We start from the raw sequence: 27,325 nt of genomic DNA, 5'->3' as shown, positions 1-27,325 counted from the left end.
ATGAACCTAGATTTTCTTTTTTAAGGTATTTGTAAACTTTTTATTCTTTTGGGGGGTATATTATATTTATTTACATTTCAGATGTTATCCCCTTCCCCATTCCCCCTATAAGCCCCCTATCCCATCCGTCCTCCTCCTCCTTTTTTGCTTTTATACTGTTTTTAATTACATGCAAGTATTAAGATCAATTATAGGTTGAGGAACTACCAATAAAATAGATGCAAATAGTCAAGGAACAAGCAAGACCATAAATACAAATAGTCAAAAAAACAAGGAAGGCAATAAACAAAGTCCCATAATCACTGTTTCTAAGGGCTTATCAGGTTGACCAAAATATCTGAGCCTATTTCCCTGTCCTAGCCCAAAATCATTTTCATGCCTGAAGCTTACTTCTTTGTTCTAGCCTAATATTTAGATTCCTGCCTGAAATTATATCTTTGTTATAGCCTAGGATTTAGATTCCTGCCTGAAATTACTTCTTTGTTCTAGCCTCATGTCAGATTCCTGACTGAAGCTCATTTCCTTGTCCTTGGCCAATGTCAGATTCCTGTCAGGCAGCCCCAAAAGTTCTCCACATCTCCCCCTTTTTTATTTCATAAACAAGACTGAGTCTGTCTTAGGTTGTTCTGCCAAGAATGCCTTCCTTATCCATCATGGAATATACATTATCAAAAGCAATGCACTCTGTCTTAGGTTGGTAAGGCTATGTGCAGAATCTTACTGATCCTTGGCTTGCCAGTCTCTTAAATTAATAACTCTGTTTGGGGGTCCATTTTCAGTTTCAAGTCATGTACTTTGGCTGCCAACATGTTGATGTTATTAAAGACAAGCTTTTACATGATGAGCAGAAATAAAAGTATTCCCAGGACAACCAGGGCTAGCATAATCAAGCTATATATGCCATTCTTGAAGCTTGACCAAAATAGAAATACTGACCTCAGGACATGGGTAATTTGATCAGCATTATCTGCAGCATCAAAGTTCAGCAGAGCAGAATTCTTTAAATTCATAAACTCACTATTTAAAGCTAAAACATCCAGAGAGGTGTTAGAATTATGCCAAATACCCTGCAAGTGTCTTTAAACTTTTTCCTAATTATGACTATCATTGTAAATTTTAGAAATAACAAAATTCCACTGGTATCTGGCATGAGACTCAAGATGGCTCCTTACTCTTAAACTCTGAACCTCCTTCCAATAATTTGAATAGTATAAAGAGCATCAATCTGATGTTCCAAACTATGTTGGCAATGTTGACATATCGACATCTGGGATCATATCACCTTTAATGTGGAATGTACAGTGTTCCATTCTGGAACTTCTTGGACACTGTGTATTAGATGTCAATGTTATCCTCCTTCCTTGTTGTGAGAATAAAAAAAATATTTTCACATCAGTCTCATGAAAGGCAAAATTGCCCCAGTGGAAAGCCTATGGTATAAGGGGATTATTTTTCCTGACAACTAAAATTTTCAGGAGGAAAAATAGTTTTAAAAATTTGAAAGTAAGTGAAATAAACATTTCAGCTTCTTCCATGCTGGCTAACATTCATTGTTCTGGAAGGCTAGGTACTGGTCAGGAGAGGACTGCCATCAACAGTCTAACCTCTCTAGACTCTGTGTAAAATTAATGAAATATCAACCTGCCAGGCAAGATATGTCTTCTGGCACAATAGTGGCATGATTATTTTTGGAAGTAGCCAACTACTTCCTGGTTTGATTTGAATCCCACTACATATAAAAATATGTAAAATATAAAAATACTCTAAATTTCTTAAAGACATAAACATTTATTATTTTTATCCCCATCATTTCTCAAACCTAGTATGTATTGAAGAACAGTCAATGTCAGGTATTGTGCAAATTATATTAGTTAAAATTTCTGTTTTCCAACATCCCTCCATGAGAGGGCTGGAATTATGAGGGAGAAGAAAATCCTTTGATACAGTAAGCATGCAGGTGGTATGGGACACTAGGAGATGTAACAAGGCAAGGTGGGAAAGTATAATGCTTGTTTAGCAATCTCCAAGCAGAAACAATCTTCCCTACAGTCAAGACTCAGGAAATAAAAACCTCACAAGTCTCAGGAATCTCCTTAGACTTACAGGATTTACAAGACCACTCCCTAGGTTATGGAAATAGTAATGACTCCTGGGAAGGGAGATTCTCCAGCCTGCTAAATGCCTGATCCATGGGAGGATGTCTGGAAACCCTTTCATGAATTGTACCCCAGCTTGGCATGTCCCTCAGTTGATTATTTCTGAAACATTCATGTCCTCAGCTTTCTAATGATGCAGCTGCCTTTAAGCCATCTACGCTCAGGGTTACACCAACTCATGCTCCTGTGTATAATCCCAGTAAGTTCATTGGTCTGCCAAACTAATCTGTGGTAGAATCATTACTTTGGTGCATCCTGGGTGCCCTATCTGAGGTAAGTAGAAATTTGTTCACATTTCCCCAGGAAAGGCCATACCACCAGCAAGTAGACAATCAGGTTTCAGAGATGAAAACCATTGTACTGGCTAATTTTATGTTTATGTCAGCTTGACACAGGCTAAAGTCATCTGAGAAAAGGGAGCCTCCTGAGAAAATGCCTCTATAAAATTAAGCTGTAAGCAAGCCTTTAGGGCATTTTCTTAGTGAGGGTCTGGCCCATTGTGGGTGGGGCCACTCCTGGGCATGTGGTCCTGGGTGCCATAAGAAAACAGACTGAACATCAGGAACAAACCAGAAAGCAACACTGCTCTGTGGCCTCGACATCAGCTATGGACTCCAGTTTCCTGTACTGCTTGAGTTCCTGTCCTAACTGTTTTTGATGATGAAATCTTATATAGAATTTTGAGTGAAATAAATTCTTTCCTCTACAAGGTGCTTTTGGTGATGATGTTTCATCCAACAATAGTAACCTTAACTAAGACAATCATTTTGAGGACATGAGAGAAACCATGGATTTATTAAGGTATCATTGGATAGAAAAATTTTGAGGAAAGCATGAAGAGGAGGGACAATTATAGTGAACAGAAGTGTGTCAGGGTCAATTTTGGCTTTAAGGAATATCAATCTCAAAACTAGTCACTACCAACTGTCAAAATATAGATTCACAACTAATTTTTTAATATGATAAAAAAAACAACAGATTCACAAATACACCACAATTATAGAACCATAATATGAAAATCATCAGGGGTGTCTCAGCAACTGACATGGTGATGCAAGGTTGTCATGCATAATTTCATTGTGCTTCATTCATAGATATACTGGAGCACATGTAGCCCACAGACTACATATTGTACACTCCTGACAGTGAATCCCTGGGGTAATGGTCATTCCTTAAATAAAGGGAATGCTTTTGGTTCCATATAAGGGAAGAAGACCACCACATAAATCTAAGACTGCATTGTTGATAAAATGGTGGTCAAAAATCCTAGCAAAGAGAAGAAAACAACTAATTTTTCTGTCTAAGCTTTGGATCTTACTGAAGACTAGGGGTAGGGTGAGAAATCAAGATGACAGACAGTAAAGGAAAGTAGTGTTCCCACAGCAGGTGGTCCTTGGATGTATAACAAATCTTACTAAGCAAGAGTCCTTGCCTGGGGCTGAAATCAGTATTGTATCATGGGTTTCTGCTTCAAGTTCCTACTTACAATCTTACCCTGATTTACTTCAGTGATAGACTATGACCTTGTCTTTGTTAGGATTTCTATTGCTGAAACATCATGACCAAAAATCAAGTTAAGAAGGAAAGAGTTTATTTGGCTTATATGTCCATACTATTGTTCATCATTGAATGAAGTCAGGACAGGACCTCAAACAAAGCAAGAATCTGGAGGCAAGAGGTAATGAATGCAGAGGCCATGGAGGAAGGTTGATTGCTGGCTTGCTCCCCATAGCTTGCCCAACCTACTTTCTTATAGCCTCTAGGACTTCCATCCCAGGGATGACACCACATACAGTGGCCCTCTCCCATTTATCACAAATTAAGAAAATGCCCTACAGCTGTAAGCATTTTCTCAACTGGTGTTTCCTCCTTTCAGATGACTCTAGCTTGGTCAAGTTGATGTAAAACTAGACAGGATAAGTCTGTAAACTGAAATAAATCCTTCTCTTCCCTGATATGCTTTTAGCTATGGAATCGTATTACAGCAATAGAAATGAAGCCAAAAGAGTGCCCAGTATCTTCAAATGTCATCTGGCTTCTATTTATTTCTCAAAATTTCTCACCTCACTTCTAATCAAGACCATATCTCCCCAGTTCCTTCCTTTCCTTCCTTCCTTCCTTGTGTATACAGGGTCTTTCTACATAGCAGTATGGCCTAGTTAATTTAAAACTTAATTTGTCGTGTAGACCAGATTAACCTCAGACTGACAGATATCTCCCTACTTGTACATATTAAATGTAGTTATTTTTTTTTTTACTTTCTCTTCCATTCAACATCAAGACCTGGAAGAAACTGATGGATGTAACTGTGGGCTTTTCCACTCACACCTGAGTTCCAGAAATAATGGCTATAAGACTTATTGTATACGAATAAACCTTTGTCTGGTTCCTGCTAGCTTGTAACTCAGTTATCCCATTTAAACTAGTCTAAGTTCCACCACATGTTTAGTTACCTTTCCTCAGTTTCATATGTCTGTCTCCTCAGAGTTCATTGCAAATTTCTCCCCATGCCTGACCCTATCCAAGAGTGCCTATCACCCTACCAGACTCCCACCTATTATATTCTGCCTCAGCAATAAGTCGTCACCTTTTTATTGACAGGTGATGCTTCCATACAGTACACAAGAGATTCTTTCTACAAACAAATCTATTTCCCATTAAATTTAAAACATTAATAAGAAAAGTTGTTGTCCCTTATATATATTTTGCACTTGATCATCAATAAAAATTGACAGAGAAATCACATCCCAATTCAATTACCTCAAGAACAAAGAAACATAAGAAAGAGTTCTGAGATTAGCAAGCATCACAGTATAATGACACTTTCTAATTTGACTAAGGAGAGGTCACCAAAATGTTCTTGAACAAATGTTCTCCCTACCATGATGATCATGCAGACTGGCCCAAGGAAACTCCAGATAAACCCCGTCTCTGTATTCAGCCAGCAGCTGTAAAGGAAAATACAGAAGGCAAATGCATTTGTCTCAGTACATGGCCTTGCAATTGTGCATCCTCAATACTACAGACTGACATTCATTCAAAAATGCTGATTGTGGGGTGGGTGGGTAGGTGGGTGGGTGCATGGGTGACAGTGTGATGTGAGCCCAGATGGACCCTAGACAACTACTCATGAGACCTTTGCCTAGAATAAAGTCCAGGATAATGATCAGTTCAGAACTTTCTACCTCCATGTAATCCTCTACTAGTACACTGTGTCATTCAAACATCAACTCCAACATTCCCTCCAGTAAGAACTCATTATTCATCATCCTTGACTAAGGAATATACTCAGGGTCTTATAATCTTTCTACTCCCTCTTCCTCAGTATTCCCTGAGCCATAGGTGAAGGAGTGTTTTGTAGTTCTATCAGTTGGGACAGAAACCCACAACTCTGTAGTTTGATTGTAGATTATTTTTGGTGGTCTCTGTCACAAAGAGAAATTTCCTTGAGGAATAAAGATTACATCTATTTTTGAAGACAAGGACAAATATTTGGAATATGGTTAGAAGTTCTAATTTAGTAAAGTATGGGTTATCAGCTCTCCTCCAAGATCAATGACTTCACTAACCCTATAGTTGGTTAGGTTTCTACTACTTAAAATGATTTACCTTTTATTGAGCTGACCTTTCTTTTTTTACTTTTTATTGATTCCTTGTGAATTTCAAATCATGTACCCCAATTACCCTCATCTCCCCATCTTGCTATATTCATCCTCCACCCTTACAACTTCACCCTTGAAAGAAAACAAACAAGCAAAAATAAATAAATAAATATTTTGCATATCTTTCTGACAAGTCTATAAAGTATCAAAAGTTATATATAAAATTCTATTTGTATCAAATATAATATTAAAACAAAAGAAAATAAAGTTATAAACAAATAAATGGGACTTTTAAGAAAACATCAAAGACAAAAGTCATCAATTGATTAAAGTAGTAACTTAATGGGAGAAAATACAATAATTATTATATATATCAAGAGAGTCTAAGTATCTTATAAGCCAAGGCTGTGCATTCTTTCTTCAGTATTCTGGACACTTGACAAAGAAAAATACCACAAACACCAAAAAAATCCACAATTTTCAAAATGTCTGAAACCAGAAAAAAATACACAAATACAAAAAAGTAAGGGAAAAAGAACCAAACTGGAGGCATCACACATTACATTACATGACTTCAATCAAAAGTGCATGGCACTAGTATAACTAATATATAAATCAAAAAATTATAAGGTCACAAAAGAGATTACATAGCCCAAAAAGAAATCCACCTATATTTGTCAGACTACTTTTGGGGGGAGAAAAGGGTTTATTCAGCTTATGCTTCCACATCATAGTTCATCATCAAAGGAAGTGGGACAGAAACTCAAACAGGACAGAAGCCTGGAGGCAGGAGTTGATGCAGAGGCCATGGAGGACTGCTTCTTACTGACTTGCTCCTCATGGCTTGCTCAGCCTGGTTATAAATAAATATTTTTAAAAACCTTGTCCTGGAAGCTGCTACAGTGTGTCACACAGTATAAACTTTTGCCCAAACAGCCTTTTGTGCAAATATACACTGCAGTGAGTCGTTGGTCTGTTTTGAAGCCTCTGGTTTCTGCTATGCTATCAATATTTGATAATGACTGGACTCCTCTCTGATATCCTGAAGTTATCCTGTGTTTTGAAGATCATGTATCTTTGGTTCTGGAGAAACAGCCCCTTCATGCACTCCAGCATTTTATAGATGGGGCAGATGTTGGGGTTGGACAACTCAAAGTCCTGGATCTGGGCCTAGGTAGTAGCTGAGTTGGTGGCTCTCCCATGCTCACACCACCTACACAGCATTCCAGCACTGCCCAGTGAGGCGTAGGGCCAGCTCACCAGAGTACAGCAGCTGGAAAGGGGCAGAGCCAGCTCTCCTGCTCTTATCTCCTCAGGGCTGGATCTCCTTTGCCCACACCACCAGGCCCAGCTCTATTGTCCTACCCAGAAGAAGTGCAGAGCCCTCATTGAGTGGGTCTTAAGTCCAGTTAGAGAGCTGTTAGTTGCCATCAAGGCATGCATACCAATGCTGTACCTGTAGGGTTATCAAGCCATGCATCATTGTTGTGGTTCAGAGGCTTCATGTGGGAGAAAGGCTACAAGATCTCACCTCTATACAAAGAATTACAGGCAAAATTAGAGAATAGTGATAGTGGAAGAAATAGTCTTCCATGGGGAAGAGCATACCAATTGATCCTCCAATACCAAATGATCAGCTAAGAAAGCACATGTACAAGTAGTATTACACAGACTGAGCAGGTTTTATTTATGCATTTAGGAAAACAGTCAAATTAGCCCAACTATATACTCTCTTTCTGGAATAGTACACTCGGACAGTTGTATGTTCTCTGTATCATAAACAATTTGGTGGTCCTGATAACAATATTACTATAGAGACCTACTCCTCACCAGGGCAGAGGAAAAGCTGAGCATTGTTAGAGTGTCATAAAATACTGATTTAACAGTATTTTATGTTAATGATAAACTCCAATTTCAAGGACACATTTTCATATTTTCTTTAAGTAAGATAATAATGATGGGATCCAGGGCAAGTTGACTATCTAATTGACAGCTATTGCATCCTTCCTTGGCATCCCAGTTGCAAAGGACTACCAGCTAAGCACCTGCCCTAATGCTAACCCAGCTGGCTACCTTGAGTACACCACAAGTCCCCACTTCTCCCTGAGGATTTATAGGCAGCTAATAGTTGCTAGGAGAGAGGAGCCATTTTCTTTAATTACCCACAATCCTGTAAATAAATTCTCACCCATACTCTATAAGTAACCACAATTAAACTCACGAGATAATACCAAAAATGTCATGAAAGTAGAAGGGGCTCATGGGGAAGATGGAAATCAGCAGGCTCAGTTGTCCATTGTCTAAATTAAGTTCATTGATGTGCACAGAGCCATTCCCTAGGTAGGGGGTTCCTAAACTGTGGTAAATGGAGCTGAATGCATTTCTCTCTTCTTTTAACTGTGGGTGTCATGTGATCAGACATTTGAAGTTCCTGTCTTGACTCCCCACAATGATGAACAGTAACCTAGAACTGCAAACTGAAATAGAACCCCCTTCTCTTCTGCATTGCCTTTTGTCAAAGAGGTTTATTAGAACAACAGATATGAAACTAGAATGCCTCCAATCTGAGTACTTTGAGACATAAATCACTGAATTCTACAGCCTGAAGCTATCTCTTGCAGCTGAAAGCTACAGGCATCTGTATTGGCATTGAATATTTAAAGGCCTAGATTTCCACCCCAGAAATGTCTTCTTGCCTATATACATGATCAATCAGGGTTGAATCACTTGGTGATATCACTGCTGCAATCACTGTTATTAGTGGCCACATAGGTATTCTGTGGTTTGAATGTTGTGGCAGTCAGTGCTTGTTGACTCAGTACATACTCCTGGGAAGTGGGAACCTCTATTGAGGAACCACCTCCATCAAATTGGCCTGTAGGCATATCTTTGGGTGATTTCTTTAAATGTTAGTTGATGCAGGAGACCCTAGATAACTGTAGGCAACACCATTCCTAGGCAGGTGGGCCTGGGCCTTATGATAAAGCTCGATAAACATGACCATAAGTAGAACATATAGTATCCTTTCTCCATGGCCTCCACCTCCAGGTTCCTGCTTGAGTCCCTTCCCTGACTTCTCTACCATAATATACATATACCTGCAACATGTGTTTAAAATAAAACCTTCCTCTCTTAATTTTATTATTATTAAGTATCTTGTCATGGCATTGATCAAGTAGCTAGCTCAGTTATCATGAAGCTTGGTAACAAGGTTTTCATAGAGAAGAAAATGACACTCACCGATTATGCATCCCATAGCCCTGTGGCTGTACAGTAGCAGAGACCATGACCACCAAGACTGGGAGCCCATAGCCAAAGGCACAGAGGTGTATCATCTTGATGTTGCGAGAGCTAAAATAATTCACCACCTTCAGGTTTCTCACTATCAGGAAGAGCATCACTGCCTCCACCAGCATCCAGAAGAAGCAGGCAAGGAAAAGATAGTGTAGGAATCCCGCAATGATGGCGCAAACTGTCTGCAGGGAAGAAGTCTGCATGTCAGGATCCCCCATGCAGATAGAAGGTTGAAGTACAAAAGCAAGGGAGGAATGGCTTCTACTGGGGTTCCTCAAACAATACAGCCTGTTTTTCAGTAAGCATAATGTAGCCATCCCTTCACTATGTAGGAGTAGTGAGTATCTTGTCCAGGTAGTCATAGAAACTAAACAGAGAAAGTTCTGTGGTCACAGTAATGGATTTCATCAAGAAAGGTAATGGCCACCTAGGACTCCAAGAGTACTTTCTCCTTGTTTCACATAGCTGAGAGTAACCCTAGAAAACGTTAGGGTACATAAGCAATGGGAACATAAGTGGAAAAGGGATTCTATGATACAACTTCCATGAGATCATCATCCATAATGCAGTGTAACTCTGCAGTGATGCAACTACTTGGGAGTCTCCCATACTCTTATTAGTGACCATGTACTCTATAAGTAAGTCCACTATCACATTCATTCACCAACTAGACTTGTATGAAGTCTTCTCAATCCGCCATCAGTCAGTAAAGTATTTGCCCACTCCATGCCCCATAGGTAAAATAATTCATCCCAGGACCCTTGTAAAAGCCAGCCAAGAAAATGTGCATCTGTAGGCCTGACAGTATGGAGGAGGGATGAAGACTGATGGTGGGAGTCACTATCTAGCCAACCTAGACTAACTGGTGAGTTCCAAACCAAGAGAGATTCTGTCTTAAAAACACAAGGTCAGACTAATGAGATGGCTCAGCTGATCATTGAACTTGCTGCCAAGCTTGATCACATGAAAGGAGAGAACTGATTCCTGCTACTTGTGTCATATGTATTCCATGACGTGTGCATATATTCACACATGTGCACACATGCTCAAACACACACAATATTTGAGTGTGTGTGTGTGTGTGTGTGTGTGGGGGGGGGGGGGGTGTGGGTGTGTGTGTGTGTTTTGAAGCAGGGGTGGTAAGATACCTCTAATGCTAAACCACTTGTAACAGAAGTGTGAGGACAACATTTCTCCAAAAGTATGGATTCCCAGAACCCACATAAGTGCTAAGTGGGCACAGTGGCTCATCTGTAATCCCAGCCCTGGAAGGAAGCCTGCTACACACTTGTGTTCAAACAGATGCAAAGACACACACACACGTGTGTGTGTGTGTGTGTGTGTGTGTGTGTGTGTGTGTGTGCGCGCACATGCATGCACACCACATACTCAAGAATAATGAGAAAATAAAATAATGGAAGGGACCAAAATACTTCATAAAATGTCTAAGGAGCTGATTTTAGACTGTCATAATAGGTCAATTCTGTGAGAACTTGACTGTGCTGGTTAGTTTCTTGTCAACATGACACAAACTAAAGTCAAGAGGAAACCTTGCCTGGGGATTTGCCTTAATAAGACTGACCTTTAGGTAAGAGTGTGGAGCACTGAGATTGGAGGGCCCAGATCATCATGGGCAACACCATCCCTGGGCTGGTAGTCCTATGTTGTATAAGGAAGCAGGCTAAGTAGGTCAAGAGGAGAAAGCCAGCAAGCAGCATTCCTCCCCGGTCCCTACTTTAGTTCTTGCCATGGTGGACTATGACATGAAAGTGTAGGCTAAAAGAATCCCTTTCTTAGGGTTGGTGGCCCCAAGAGGAGAGCAACACTGCCAGCCAACCAGAGCTCCCCAGGGTCTAAACCACCAGCCCAGGAACACAAAGGGAGGTTCCCATGACTTCAGCTATATACTTAGGGGAGGATGGCCTTGTTGGGCATGGGTGGGAGAGGAAATCACTGGTCCCATGAAGGCTGAACACTGAGCAGGGAGAAATTTGAGGGGGAGGGGGAGGGGAATAGGTGAGGACACACCCTTGTGGAGGCAGGAGGGGGAATGGGATAGGGGGTTCCTGGGTGGTGGGAGGACTGGGGTGAGGGGATAAAATCTGAAGTGTATTTTAAAGAAATAAAAAATAAATAAATAAATAAAATTTAAAAAAAGAATACCTTTCTTGCCCAAGTTGCTTTTAGTCATATTGTTTATCACAGCAATAGAAAGAAGACTAAGACACTGTCAGAGGATGCTATGAAAAGGCCCTGGGAGAGGGAACTAGATAGTGATAAGCAAAGGAACATGGGCAGATGATGCAACTGGATAAGAGCACAGCCCAAAGGTCACAAACCTGGTTGTCAGTCTTGTCTATACCGGTGAGGAAGAGAATCTTGGCCAAGAAGAGACACACACAAAGGTGCAGATGCATGTAGGTGTTGTGGTTCTGAACAGCACGACACAACAGGAAGGTGGCCATGGTCAAGGCAAGACATACCAGGGAGATGACTATGCCCACATGGCTGATGATATACAAGGAGAATTCCATCTATCAGGAAGGAGAACAATTGTTGGCCTCACAATAGAACTAAAATTCTCCCTCGGCACCAGAAAAGAAAAGATAACACCTTACCCAGACCTCCTGAAAGTCTCAGGACTTCTGTCCCCTGGCCTCAAAATGATCTGAATGTTATCCATGACACTCTGAGAAATCTGATTGCATCCCTGAGTATTCACACACAACCCCCAGTGTTTTCTTGACCCTCCATACTAGAGAGGACATCTACAAACTATTGTTCCCAGAATCCCTTGTCATAGAGTGTGTACTACACCCTTTTGGGTGTAGTATAGATTCTTCATGGAATATATATACAGACATCTGGGAAGGCAGAAGAAAAGGAAACTATGAGCCATCTGTTGGTCAGATGAGCTGTGACCAAATTGCCCCAGGCCTAAGAATAGAACACAAATGACACCAGCAATTCTGGGCCATTTAAATTGAACTGTGAGGGGAGGATGACTCTGAAGCTCCTTCATCTCTTTCTAAAGATTTTGTAAGTGTACAATTGCCTGTATTAAATCCCTCTGCCTCTCGGACTGAGCACTAACAAAGTTGCTGATATCTGAGACATTTCAATTTAGATTGAAAGTAACAGTCCTTTCCCTATACTGTTCATTAATGACTAGTTTTGAAATTCATGGTACCTTCTCTGTGTTAAAGATAATATCAGCCAGTGCACTACACAACACTATCACAAACTGTTCATAAAAACTGCCCACAATTTTGTCAGCTCCCAGTGCACTTATGTGTGTGCAGTTCATTTGTGTACACATGCATGTGAAGGACAGAGGACAATTTCAGGTGCCGCAGTAAGGAATATTAACCACAGGGTCTCTCATTGGCTTAGAGGTCACTAGTGAATTCCCAGATCCACTTGGCTCTGCCTCCCCAACTGGGGATATTTCAAGACTTTGTCACCAACCATGGCTTTTTTACATGGGTGAAAAAACTCAGATTCTTGTGTCACATAGCAAACACTTTACAGAGTCAGCCATATCCCCAGTTCAGGGCTGCTTTACAGGGTCATTTATGTAGGATTACAGTAAATGCATACAGGTACTTATAACTGTGTCCTATGGTGTTAACTGTGTGTTAGCTTTTTATTCTTGCTGCTTTGACATGAGAGAGTTGGGTTCCACTCAGAGGGACAGAGGGACTTATCCAAGAAAAAAGTGACCCACACAGAACCTGAAAGGAAACATCCTCCCTGTTGTCCCCTTGCAAATTCCAAGCTACATGTTTTTCTATAAGATGCGTGGTACTTCCATAATAGGGAAGTGCCCTTGTTCCTAATACACCAGCCAAGAACAGTTTCCACACCAATTAGGAAACATTTCCTCTTTATTAAGTCAATATATTCATCTGTACTCATTTCATAGACCCTGTGTTGTGGATATATCTCAATAGAGACTCCACATTATACCTTTGACCAAACAGCAAGGGATTCTTGGAATTATAATTTGTAGATGTTCTTTCCAGTAATGGAGTGAAGATCATCCTTTGAAGGTGGAGCTGAGTCCTGAGTGATGTCAGTGTATTATCAACCTTCACTTGCATCTAGGAATTCCTACAGCTCAACTTCTATAGTTTAGTAAAAAGAGAACTTTGGGGCCAGGCTATCTCAAGGCTCAGGTTCTATCTCCACTAATCACTAACTACACAATGAAGCATGCCACTGAGCATCAGTCTTCTGTCCCATGAAATTTGAAATTGACCAATAAAAAATTAGCTTCAAGCAAAAAGTCCTAGATCACTAAACTGCTCATTAAATGAGACATGTAAAATATATTGGGTATGTTTGATTATAGTCTGTGACAGTTAACTTTGGTGGTCAACTTAGTTAAATCAGAAGAGATCAGCTATTGGGCACACCCTTGGAGATGTTATTGATCGGGTTATTTGAAGTGGGAAGAACCAGCCTATATTTGGGTAGCAGCCTAGACAAAAAAGCATAAAGGAAAATCTTTCCTTTTGCCTCATTGCCTTCACATCTGGCATGTTCATCTGTTCTGATATTGTAACTGCTACAATGCTCCTTGGCTGATACCAGAATCCAGATTCTTCAGGTTTCCAATGTGGACAGAAATCCATGGTGCTCCAGAAATCCTTTATGCTGTTAATGCCAGAGTGAGGCTGCTGAGATATCCACCTACTTATATTGATCATTTACTGGGTTCTCAGACACTCTAATGTGAAGGCAGCCATTGTTGGAATGCACACATCATATTATGCAAACCGGTCTAATAAAATCTCTCTAACAAGTGTGTTTACTTTTAGTCATATTTCTCTTAGAAAGCCTGAATAATACAGGATTGTTATGTTTGACTTTGTACTTCAGTGTCATAGCTTTCTAACCACATAATAAATTCCTTAATCATGGAGGTATGGCACACATTCCTCTCCCTCTATGGTTACCTTCTGCAATACTTAAAACCTTAGGGAAACACAAAAGATGTTCTGCCATTCACCTCCACTAAGTTTCAGGAAAGATACTCAGGGAAACATGAATGAGCTACCAATACTCACTGTAAGCTCCCCAGAAGCCATGATGATAGCCAAGTTTGCCATCCGGTTACAGCTGCAGACTGTGTGTGTCTCAGATGCTTCCATGATCTCACAGCCTGAGGGTGTCCATCTCCCATCTTTCACATCAGTGTTCCAGGAGACACAAATAGGCCTCTCAGACTTCTGCTTTGGCTGAAAGATCAGAAGCCCCAGTCTCCTGTGAACTTCACACTGGAATTGATTCAATGTGACCAGACTTGAGATCCATCTGGGACTAGAAACTCAGGAAATGGAAAAACTGACTGTATTTCAGTCTGTAATGGTGCTTGATCTGGTGTTAGACTACTGTTGTTGCTTCAAGAAAACTTCTTTCAGAGCTAAGAAGATAGCTTAGCAGACAAAAGTCCTTGCTGTATGTGTATGGGAAGCTGTTCAAATACCCAACACAAACATTTAAATCCTAGCTTTGGAAGGCAGAGAGGTAAGAGTTTACATGATTTGCTGACCAGACAGCCTGGCTGAATCAACAAGCTCTTGGTTCTGTGACAGAGCTGGTCTTTAAAATTAAGGAGGCGAGGTAGATATCTCAGTGGTTAGTAGCACTTGCTATTCTCCTGGAAGAGCTGAGTTTGGTTCCCAGTACCCATATTAAATTGTGGCTCACAACCACACATAACTCCAGCTTCATCAAATCTGATGCTTCTGGACTCCATGGCACATGCACTTGCATGCACATACCCACAGACGAACATTCACATAATTATAAATAATAAAAATAAATCTTTTTTTAAAATGAGGGCAATAAAGATACCTAACATTGATCTTTAGCTACCACATACACATTTGCACAAATGCATACACAAAAGCATGAATACTTGTTGCATTATAGATTGCAGTATGTCACTACTGAGGAAACATAGAAAAGGGTACAGAGCATCTCTCTTAGTAAAGGAAAAATGGAAATGCATTTCTTGCACCCAAATCTGTGATCATTTGAAAAAACAATCAATTGTTTCTTAAATAGGTTAGAGCATCTTGGGTAGCAAGACTGACTCCTCCATAGACAGTCAGACATCTCAGAAGACAACACACAAACCTGGATGTGCTGGAGGGTATAGACAATAGGCTTGGAGAAGTCCTCCTTCTTCTCCCCAGTTACAATGCCACCAACAACACGGGAATTCATCCTCAGCTTCGAGAAGGCCTGACCATCTTCAAAAAAGCGTTCATTTAAAACTGATTCCATGTGTGCAAAGGAGACAAAAGCCACTCCTGGGTTCCCTGAATGTCCCCAAAATAAAATAAAAACAAAGAGGCATAGAACTGTTATTATAGATGACGCACGTGCATACAGGAAATATGGATACACACAGCAACATGTGTACACACATGCAACACATGTGACATGTACATACAGACTCTCCCCAATTTACTCTAAGGACTTAAGAATTTCTAGAACAGCTGAGGCAGGTTTGGAAGACCATGGAAAGAGGATACATGTAAAAGGAAAGAAACCCCACCCAAACTCCAGGCTACTGTTCCTACTCTCTGAGAGTCAAGAAAACTCAACAGGTCTAATTCACCAAACACTACTTTCTGACAGTGGGGACCCGGGTAGCCAACAGCCTGTGGAGCATCATGGGTAAGTTTTAGTGTGACTACTGAGATATGTATCTTACCCATGATTCTCCATCTGTGAGGAAGACACACTGTAGTGGTCAGAAACACAAAAAGAATGTGAAAGACTATTACCAGAAATGGGTGGAGGAGCAGGCCCAGAGCCTGATTGACAAAACAATGGCTGCATTTCAACAAGGAAAGATCCCTCCGGCTCTGTTCTCTGCTCCTCCACCTACAGGGGCAATGATTCCACCTCCCCCAGTCTCCTGGTTCCTCCTTGGCCTGGCATGATGCCTGCATTCCATATAAGAGGCTCTCTAATGATGCCAATGATGCCCTCCTCCTCCTCTTGGGATGATTCCTGTGGGACCTGCTTCTGGGATGGGACTACCCATGGGAAGCCACATGCCCATGATGCCTGGGCCTCCAAAGATGAGACCTCCCACCCACTCTATGATAGCACCCACACAGCTTAGCATGACTCAGCCAAACAGATGAAGGGCTCTTTATCATTTAGTATTTTTTGTTGTGTTTCACCAGGGGATCTTGGTGCTGAGCCTTGGTATTTACTAAATACATGACAAGGAAACTTCCCTTCCTAACAGAGAGAATAATTTTGGAGGGAGAAGTGATACAAAAAAGTGAGGTTTTTCACTTATACTGTGAAATGTGAAAATAAAATCACCAGCTGTTTTAGTTAAAATTTAAAAATACACCAAACACTTATGGAGACGTGTTTCCTGGAGCCATCTCAAAGAGGGCACTAGGAATATCAACAGAGCTGTGCTGACTTAGGGGCAGAAAGTTCATACTTTCACCCATCTACACTCCTCACTCATCCCTGATATAAAAACTAAAGCTTGTGAAACCACCATATGATTTCATATACAAGGGGGAGTCATTTCTGGGAAGTGAGGAAGCAGACCTCATAATGTTTCTCAAGTTTTAAAGTGAACTTAAGCTTTAACTCGGCATCAGCTGTAAACCTTCTGATAGGAATGGGAGCTTAGTGGAGCACTGGCCTGGTATGTGTGAGGGCTCACACTTGCTGCCTAGTGTCATACAAAATAAATTGTACATAAATGGCACCAATAAGCAATGTAACTTAGAAGCCACAGAATCACATACTCAGCCACTGTAAAGATACCTGGCACTGGAGAGATGGCTCACCAGAGGAAAGTGTTTGTCACCAACCATCAAGACCTGAGTTTTATACAGTCCCCACACAGTGAAGGGAACCAAATTGACTCCTAAAACTTGTCTTGTAACTACGATTAGTGTACCTTGGTATGTGTGTGTGCATGCATGCACGTGCTCATGTATGTTTGTACACACACACATAAAAAAATAAATAGATGATAGATAGATAGATAGATAGATAGATAGATAGATAGATAGATAGAGATAGATAGATTAAAAACACCTAAATTCTCTCTCTCTCTCTCTCTCTCTCTCTCTCTCTCTCTCTCTCTCTCTCTCACACACACACACACACACTTACACTTAATAAACTCCCTAGTATTTAAAACTTGTTTGTCAGAGCAGGAATTCAAGCAGTTAGTCAGTCACATCATATGTGCAGTCAAGAACAAAGAGAGATTGTGCATCTTTGCCTCCTTGCTCTACTCACTACTCAGCTTGTTTCCTCTATTCACATGGTCCAGAAAATGGTGCCACCCACAGTGGACCAGGTCTTCCCACATCAACTAATATAAGACAGACACTCACTGACACATTCACAGGCCATTCTTACCTAGTCAGTCCCTCACTAACACTCTTCCCAGATGATTCTAAGTTGTATCAAGTTGGTAGTTAAAACTAACCAGCACAGAGCTTACTCAGAAAAGCAAAAAAAAAAAAAAAAAAAAAAATGAGGAGAGGAGGAGAAAAGGAGAGGAAAAAAGGACAAGGTGGAAGAAGGGAGAGATTTTAACCCACAGAGTCCATCTTGTGCTGCCTATACATAGAGCTATCTACTGAAATCTGGACACTACCCAGGACCACATCCTTGAAGAAAACTGATTCTCCCTCCCCAGCATCCATCAGCTGCCAACAGTCCTTCATCTAGGGGATTCGCCCATCTAGACTGGAATTTATTGCACAGAAGAATAAAACTTTAAATATAGTAAAGCTAGGCATAGTAATACAAATCTTTGAACCCAGCACTCAGAAGGCAGAGGCAGATGTGAGCTCAAAGCCAGCCTGGAAAATATGGGTAGTTCTAAGACAGTCAGGACTATATGAAGAAACTTGACTTCAGCCTCAATAAAAAAAACACAAAATCCACTACTGCCAGGTCCACAAATCACACTCTCTAGTTGTAAAATAAATAAATAAATAAAAATAAAATAAAATTTAAAAAAGCCTACAGCTGAACATAGGAAGGAAGGTTCACAGAGGCTCACACAGACCTATGTCAACCACACAGTCAGGAAGAAAGCAAAATACTATGCACAGAGCCTGAAGCTGCATCCCATACAGGCTATGACATCCCTGAAACAAGGCAGTTCCACTGACCACTCTTTATGCTATTATTTAGTTACATTTTATCTATATTTTACTCCATCCCCTTATCTTTTAGTGTTTTTCTTAAAATATGAGTATGCATGTGAACAGACCATGGTACATGGGTGAAGATCAGAGAACAACAGATGGGAATAAGCTCTCTCCTTCTATCTTGTAGGTCCTGGGGATTGAACTCAGGTGATCAGGCTTGGTGACAGGTGCTCTTGTCCACTAACCTCTGTATTTGTTTTCTTTTTTCTCTCTTCTCTAAATTTTACTCATTAATTTCTATGTGTGTATTTTTAAACAGAGATTGCTGTATCTGTCCCATGATGTGAGAGTGTCTGAGGTGGGAAAGAGAAACCAAAATTTCAGCCACAAGAAGCTCAGTCAAGACGAGAGACCTGGGTCAGGAACTTGAGCTGCCAACCTCAACTTCTATAGTCAGTTCCTTCCCAATGTTGTGAGCATTTACTTTGGTGATGTGATTTCTAGGTGTTACTATTTCTTCTTTGATTTGAAAGCCTCAACTGAGGGGACCCCACTCTTCCTGAGATATTCTTTTTTTTTTAACAGTTCTTACTTAGTTTTTATTTATAATCATAAACTTAACTTTGCAATCCAGCTAGACTTGAAGGGGAATGAGGAAAATATGGAAACCAAAGACTCCAGTGAGAGCAGAGATTACAGGGTATTGCAAGCAGATGGGGTGGGAGCACTCTCCTGAGCTACAGAAGGAATGGTTTGATGGGTAAAATGCCCTCAAGTCAAAAGAAATTAGAGTTGTCCACAGTCGGAAATGGTGATCTTCTTGCTGGTCTTGCCATTCCTGGACCCACAACACTCCATGGCTTCCACAATGTTCATGCCTTCTTTCACCTTCCCAAAGACTACATGCTTGCCATCAATCCATTCAGTCTTGGCAGTGCAGATAAAAAACTTGGAACCTCCAGGCGGTGGTGGTGCATGCCTCTAATCCTAGCACTTGGGAGGCAGAGGCAGGTGGATTTCTGAGTTCGAGGCCCACCTGGTCTACAGAGTGAGTTCCAGGACAGCCAGGGCTACACAGAGAAACCCTGTCTCAAAAAATCTAAAAAAAAAAAAAAAAAAAAAACTGGGAACCGTTTGTGTTTGGGCCAGCATTTGCCATGGACAAGATGCCAGGACCTGTATGCTTCAGGATGAAGTTTTCATCCTCAAATTTCTCTCCGTAGATGGACTTGCCACCAGTGCCATTATGGTGTGTGAAGTCACCACCCTGGCACATGAATCCTGGAATCATTCTGTGAAAGGAGGAACCCTTATAGCCAAATCCTTTCTCTCCAGTGCTCAGAGCATGAAAGTTTTCTGCTGTCTTTAGAACTTTGTCTGCAAACAGCTTGAAGCAGACGTGGCCCAAGGGCTCATCATAGGCCATGATGTAGAAGAACACAGTGGAGTTGACCATGGCTTCAGCAAGCTGCAAAAAGTGATAGGCGTCTGCTTCCTGAGATATTCTTGATTGAGAAACTCAGTTGCTTGCTTCAGTGGGGTAGCCCCAGTTGATTTATGCTGGGTCTTTTGAGCACCTGATCTGATGTTTGATGTCTGCCCGTCTATCTATCTATCTATCGATCTATCTATCTATCTATCTATCTATCTTTCTATCTGCTATTTATTTGTTTTCTTTCTGTTGCTATGTCCTAATCCTAGATATGAAAATATTAATCTAGTAACACATGAAAGATAGAAAAACTCGAGTTAACATGGCTAATCCAAAAAGTACCAATTCCACAATGACAGATACCAAAAAGGGCAAAGTAGGTGAAATCTCAAACAAAGAATGTAAAAGGATGAGAACATCAATGTTCATCTCTAAATGGGACATTGGTATCACCTTCCTTCCTTCAAAACACCAGGGATCAACCTGACTGAGGGGAGTAGAAGACTGTAGGATCCAGAACGAATGCACATCCACAGAAAACCAGTGTATTTCAAACATGATGGAGCTGTTATACATGGACTCTCTCAGCAGCTATGACTACATGCATAAAACCAAGCTTGACTCAAATCCCAACATGGATGGAGAGAAGCTCATGAACTCTCACCCTTAGCTGAGATGCTGTTGACAATTAATGGCTACTGGAGAGCTGTTGTCTTCAGGGATGTGTCCCCCCTGAGAAGATACCCATCTCCAGTAGATAGACCCTTGCACCCACAGGAAGCACAAAGTGAACTTGATAAGTTTAAAAAACACACAGTTGAGATGGAAAACTGGTGAGAGATGGGGAAGAAATTAGAGAGGAAAAGTGATGGGAATGTTTCATCAAAATGAAATTCTCAAACAATAAAATAAATTAATAAAATTAAATTAAACAATAACAAAAATCAAAGAGGACATAGATAAACTCACTGAATCTGAAGAAGATACAAATAAATACCTAGATAAAAAAGTCAAACTGGTCACAAAACTCATGTTTGCTAAAGAGATTAGAAATAGTAACAGCATCACTCTGAAATTGCAAAAATAATATGCTCAATAAATCAAATTTTAGAACCCAATGGAAAGCCTTACAATAGAATGAGCCAGGTGGATGGATCATCAGAACTCAAAACAGTCACACATAGCTGGTAGCTACACCCCACTGGTGACAGACAATGTTCCAGTGTCTTGATCTTAATGTTCACTTTTAATATTCAACATTCCCAGCAGGTAGAAAACTCTCTCTCATCAGTTCTCTACCACCCATAACTGCCTTGAAATGATCAGTAAACCTAGTGGGCTGACTGTCAAGGTTGTTCTGTACCTGTAGATATTGATTCTTCAATTATGAAACAGTCAACATTCATCTTGTCCCCTCTGGCTTTCAAGTTAATGGACACATTCTCCCCATTGCATTCTTCATTGATGACTTTGCTTTCGATGTCTGAAAGTAAAGGGGATTGTTTTTGTTAAGACATACAGAAAGTATATGTACATTGAATTTGGTTTCTGTCCAAGAAACCAAAAAGCAAAGTAACAAGGATGGCTCAAGGGCACATGAATCTCACTGTGAACAAAGAATAAAATAGAGATCATGAATAGACAGGGGAAGGGGAGGATGGGAGCAGAAGGGGTGGGGTGGAGGGAGGACAGAGTGGGGAGAACTGGGAGAAAAAACTGGAATGGGGAGGTCATCTCTTGGATGAGCTAGAAACCTAGTGCAATGGGAACTCCCAGAAATCTGTGGGGGTGGGACCTCCAGCAATGGGCATAAGCCTGAATCAGCCATCTCTTATAACCAGACAAGACCTCCATTGGAGGGATTGGGATACCAACTCAGCCACAAAACCTTTGGCCTACAATTTGTCCTACTTAGAAGATATTCTAGGGTAAAGGTGCCACAGAAGTTGTGGGAGTGACCAACTATTGGGACTCATGCCATGAGAGAGAGCCCACCCCTGACATTGTCTGGAAAGCCAGAAAGCAGATGTTGGATAGCCCAGAGACCTAGAAGAGAACCAAACACAACTGGCAAAAAAAAGTTGATAAAATTATTTCTAATAATATTCTGTTGTACTCATAAATTGGTTCCTAGCCCAATTGTCTTCAGAGAGGCTTCACCCAGAAACTGATGGAAACAAGTGCAGAGACCTACAGTCAAACATTAAGCAGAGCTTGGGGAATCCTAAAAAGGACAAGGAAGGATTGTAGAAATTAGAAGGGTCAAGGACACCACAATAAAACTCACAGAATCAATTAACCTGGGCTCATAAGGTCTCACAGAGACTGAACCACCAACCAGGGAGCCTGCATGTGACATATGTTGGCCCTCTGTACATATGTTACAGTTGTGTAGCTTAGTCTTCTTGTAAGACTTCAAACAGTAGGAGCAAGGGCTGTCTTGGACTCTGTTGTATGCTTTTGGGATCCCTTCCTCTTACCGGGTTGCCTCATCTAGCCTCAAAAGAAGAAGAGGTACTTAGTCTTACTGCAACTTGATATTCTAAGGATGGTTGGTATCCATAGGAGGCCCCCCTTGTCTGAAGAGAAAGGGAGAAGTGAGTGGGGAATCAGAAAGAGATGGAGGTGTACTAGAGCCTGGGAGGAGAAAAGGAAGGGAAACTGTGGTTAAAATGTAAATAAATAAATAAGATGCACAGGGGCTAATTCAGTGGTTAATTGCTACTCTTGTAGGAGACCCAAGTTCAGTTCCCAGCACCCATGTCAGGTGGCTCACAACCTGATATCAATGCCCTCTTATGGCCTCCACAGGCACCTGTACTCATATGTATACACTCACACAGAGACATGCAGAAACACATACTTTTAAATAATAAAAAGCATATCTTATGCCTTAGTCAGGCTTGGTCAGAGCAGCAATTAGAAAAGAACTTCCAGTGTTCATGGAACTGACTGACACAAAAACTATTAACTAGAGTGAGAATTACATACAAAGATCAATGATGGCATCCAATAGCCCCAAGTGGTCAGCATGTATCAGTCAGGAAAGGATCCATGATGTAATAACAAACTTCCCCAAGTCTTTATGCAGTAAAATGGCATGTATTTCTCAGGTTTTTTAAATCTTGTCTAGCTCTTGGCATGCTATTCGGTCTAGAGAAGACTTGTGGGACCCCAAGAATGTCCTGCCTCCCTGTGGAAACCTTTGGGGGAGCCTAAAACTCACCAGCTTAGAACCCTGCCTGACCACCCATCCTAGTCAAATCTGCCCACCATTCCAGTTGGTCTGCCTGGGACGGCCTGCAGAGGTAAGTGGCTCTTGGTCCCCAAACCCCAGTGCCTAGCTCTGGGTTTGCTCTTTGGTCCAGAAGAGACTTGCAGGAGCCCAAGAATGTCCTGCCTCCATGTGGAAATTTTTGAAGGCCCCAAAACTAACCATCTTAGAATCCTGCCTTGACCAATCCTATTCTAGTCAGATCTGCTCACTATCACAGTTGGTCTGCTGCAATAGCCTGTAGAGTCAGATCCGCCTGTCATCCCAGCCAATTCGCCTGACACACATCTTGCAGAGTAGGAGCCACTGGCAATCCCTTTTAGATCTGACTGGGACACAGCCTACAGAGTAGGGTCTGCCAAGGACACAGCCTGTAGAGTGAGGACTGCCTGAGACATAGCCATCAGAGTCGAGTACCCTGACCTCCATTGTCTGGTCCACAGCTCCCTCCACCTTCCTGAAAAGTCCTGCTGCCATCAGTATCATCCAGCCAACACCAGGGAAAACAGAATGCCTATAGTACATCATAAGAACACAATCAAAAGACCCAGAGCAATATAGCATCACCAAAGACCAGCTATCCTGCTACAACAAACCCTGGATATCCTAGCAAAACTGAAGTACAAGAAGAGGATATTAAAACCAGTTTTACAAAAATGACAGAGCCCTTTAAAGATGACATGAAAAAAAATCCCTTAATACAATACAAAAAATACATTCAAATAGGTAGAGGCATTAAAAGAAGAAGCAAATAAATATAAGGAAATATAAGAAAAATATAAAAAATACAAATAAACAGGTGGATGATAACTAAAAGTTTCCAAGAATTGAAAAGGGAAATAGAAGCAATAAAGAAAACACAAACTGAGGCAATCCTAGAGATGGGAAACTTAGGAAAGAGAACAAGAACTACATCACCAACAGAATATGGTAGATAGAAAAGAAAATCAGAGGTGTAAAAGATACAATAGAAGAACTTAATATATCAGTCAAAGAAAATGCCAAATTTAAAAGTTCATAAACAAAATATCCATGAAATTTGGGACACTATGAAAAGACCAAACCTAAGAATAATAGGAATAGAAAAAAGAGAAGATTCCCAGATCAAAGGCCTAGAAAACATCTTCAACAAAACCATAGGAGAAAATTTTCTTAACCTAAAGAAAGAGATGCCTATAAATGTACTAGAAGCTTACAGAACACCAAACACATTGAACCAGAATAGAAAAACCTTCTGCCACACAATAATCAAAACACTACATATACAGAAAAAATATACAGCAAGGGGAAATATGGACAAGTGACATTTAAAAGGAGACCTATCAGAATTATACCCAATATCTCATCTGAGACTCTAAAAGCTAGAAAAAGCCTGGGCAGAGTTCTTGCAGACCCTAAGAGAACACAAATGCCAGCCCAGACAACTATGCCCAGAAAAATTTTCAATTACTATAGATGAAGGAACACAAATATTCTATAACAAAACCAAACTTAAACAATACCTTTCCACTAATTTAGCCCTACAGAGGATACTAGAAGGAAAACTCCAACTGAAAGAGGATAACTATACACAAGAAAACAGGAGAAATGAATAATTTTACATGATTAAAAACAATAGAAGAGAAACACACACAAAAAAACCAACAACATCAAAATAACAGGAAGTGATAATCATTGCTCATTAATATTTCTCATCACTGGACTCAATTTCCCAGTAAAAAGATACAGGCTAACAGAATAGATATGTAAACAGAATCCATCATTCAGCTGTATACAAGAAACATATCTCAGCAACAAAGATAGTCATTATCTTAGTATAAAGGAAAATGATTTTCCAAGTAAAGGACACAAGAAACAAGCTGGAGTGGCCATTCTAATATCTAATAAATTAGACTTTCAACTCTATTTTTGTCAAAGAATCCACAACCATACAGTGGAAAAGGAAGAGCATCTTCAAAAAATGGTAATGTTCTAACTGGATATCTACACTTAAAATGCAAATAGATCAACAGTTACCACTTTGCACAAAACTCAAGTCCAAATGGATCAAAAAGCTCAACAAAAAGCCACATACACTAATCTAATAGAACAGAAAGTGAAGTATAGCCTTGAACCTGTCAGTACAAGAGACAACTTTCTGAACAGAATACCAATGGCTCAGACACTAAAGTCAAGAATTAGTAAGTGGGACCTCATGAAACTGAAAGGCTTCTGTAAGCCAAAGGACACTATCATTAGGACAAAATGACAGCCTACAGATTGAGAAAATATTTTCACTAACTCTACATCTGACAGAGGGCTAATGCCAAGGACCAGTCTTAGCTTGAAGAGAGGTTATGAGGAAGTGCTGTCTGGGAGTGGTGAAACAAATGATTCAAAGTCAAATTGTGGGTCCAAGATGGTTGCTTATGATCTGCTGGAGACAGCTTTTCAGCCTGCTTTCTCTCTGTTCTGTATTCTTTCTCTCTGATCTACTTTCTCTGTGTCTCTTTAATTCTCTCTCTCTCTCTCTCTCTCTCTCTCTCTCTCTCTCTCTCTGTCTCTCTCTCTGTGTGTGTGTGTGTGTGTGTGTGTGTGTGTGTGTGTGTGTGTGTGTGTGTGTGTGTGTGTGTTTCTCTGTCTTTCTCTGTTTCTCTCTGTCTCTGTCTCTCTCTGTGTTTCTGGCTCTCTGGCTCTCTGGCTCTCTGGCTCTCTGGCTCTGTCTGTCTCTCTCTGTATCTCTGTCTGTCTGTCTGTCTGTCTGTGTGTGTGTGTGTGTTCTGACAGTTCTCCAAGCAGCTTTCTCTTGCTAGTCTAAAAAATTTTCTGGATAGCTCCTTTCTCTATGTTCTGCTTGAGACAGTTCTCCAAGCAATTTTCTTTTGGTATTCTAAAACTTTCTCTGGATAGCCCATCTCCTGCATATCATAAGCCCAGTCATTTATATTACACAGCAATCCAGTCATTTACTCCAGGTTTCCTTTTGATTATCTTAAAAATTAGCATCCCATGAATCCAGTCCCTTAATTCTTAGGAGACAGCAAGCACACATTTCCCTTTAACATTGCAAAAGAATTCAGAGATCTGCCTGCCTCTGTTAAGCACAGACAGTAAGCTAGTTGCATCCTAAAATTACCATTTTTCCACACTGGGGTCACTGTGTCAGAGGTTGAACTTGAACCCATGAATTTGTCTGCCTTTGTCTCTTTCTGATAAGCTGGTGTATTAATGTTTCTTTAGATTCATGAAGCCCCTTATGCAATTTGTATTGCATCCTTATTTTTTGCATAGTTAAAAAACTGTATATTTTTGAACTCATGTTTTAAAGTTTTTCTACAGCATTAAGGACTGTCCTGAAGACCCCAGCATTTACCATTTTGCTGAGACATTTGCCACATCTTTGCCTCCTGAACTCGTGCTCTCTGATTATCATAGGATCATTAATGTTAACAGAGAGGACATTCCTTAAAAGATGAATGTAAAATGATGAATGTAAAATATGTACATTATTATACAAACAAGACTTATGCCCATGAAAGGCATTGATGCTCTTGGAGGCCAATGTCCACACCGAGGCCATGCTGGACTCAGCAGGCTAATATCCAAAATATATAAAGAACTCAAGGAATTAGACATCAACAATTCAAATAACCCAATTAAAAACTGGAGTACAGAGCTGATCGGAGAATTCTCAACAGAGGAAACTCAAATGGCCAAGAAGTACCTAAAGAAATGTTCAACATCCTTAGTCATCAGAGAAATGCAAGCCAAAGTGACTCTGAGACTCTACCTTACACCCATCAGAATGTCTAAGATCAAAAACACAAAGGACAACACATGCTGACAAGGTTGTAGAGAAAGGGGAACATTCTTCCACTGCTAGTGGAAGTGCAAACTTGTACAACCACTCTGTAAATCAATTTGGTGGTTTCTCAGATGATTGGGAATAGTTCTACCTCAAGATCCAGCTATACATCTTCTGGGCATATACTCAAAAGATGTTTCACCATCCCATAAGGACACTTGCTGAACTATATTCATAGGCTTTATCATAATAACCAGAAACTGAATTTTTACCTAGATGTCTCTCAACTGAAGAATGGATACAAAAATGTAGTATATACAATAGAATACTACTCAGACATTAAAACCAAGAACATTATGAATTTTGTAAGCAAATGGATGGAACTAGAAAATATCATCCTGAGTAAGGTAACCCAGATCCAAAAATATACATGAAGTGTACTCACTTATAAGGGGATATTAGCCATAAAGTGCAGGATAACTGTGCTATACTCAACATACCCATAAAAATCAAATAACAAGTATGGCCCAAGGGAAGATGGTTGAATCTTTTTTAGAAGGAAAAACAACATAGATATCAGAGGTGGGTGAAAAGAAAGAACTGGAAGGAAGATGTG

The 27,325-nt window shown here is 40.5% G+C and overlaps 2 protein-coding genes and 1 pseudogene across 2 annotated transcripts in view; 1 reads left to right on the top strand and 2 right to left on the bottom strand.

The window, feature by feature from the left end:
• Positions 1-27,325, bottom strand: part of Adgre1 (adhesion G protein-coupled receptor E1) — a 115,022-nt gene that overhangs the window by 15,065 nt on the left and 72,632 nt on the right. Inside the window, exons 13-18 of the mRNA XM_076932044.1 lie at positions 21,015-21,134; positions 15,200-15,384; positions 14,125-14,295; positions 11,392-11,586; positions 8,999-9,234; positions 5,038-5,104 (exon numbers count right to left, since the gene is read on the bottom strand). Of these exons, the coding sequence (XP_076788159.1) occupies positions 5,038-5,104; positions 8,999-9,234; positions 11,392-11,586; positions 14,125-14,295; positions 15,200-15,384; positions 21,015-21,134 (974 nt within the window). The remainder of the gene's footprint in view (positions 1-5,037; positions 5,105-8,998; positions 9,235-11,391; positions 11,587-14,124; positions 14,296-15,199; positions 15,385-21,014; positions 21,135-27,325) is intronic.
• LOC117705094 (U1 small nuclear ribonucleoprotein C pseudogene) lies at positions 15,742-16,221 on the top strand (annotated as a pseudogene).
• On the bottom strand, positions 18,796-19,675 carry LOC117705097 (peptidyl-prolyl cis-trans isomerase A-like). Its single transcript, XM_034497430.2, has 2 exons — positions 19,351-19,675; positions 18,796-19,175 (listed from the first exon to the last, which is right to left on the bottom strand). Exons 1-2 carry the CDS (start codon positions 19,673-19,675, stop codon positions 19,006-19,008), a joined length of 495 nt encoding a protein of 164 aa, XP_034353321.1. The 3' UTR covers positions 18,796-19,005.

Source organism: Arvicanthis niloticus, chromosome 3 (genome assembly GCF_011762505.2).
Source record: "Arvicanthis niloticus isolate mArvNil1 chromosome 3, mArvNil1.pat.X, whole genome shotgun sequence".
NCBI lineage: Eukaryota > Metazoa > Chordata > Mammalia > Rodentia > Muridae > Arvicanthis > Arvicanthis niloticus.
Note: the sequence above shows the minus strand (reverse complement) of the source record. Positions and strands in the feature narration are given on the sequence as shown.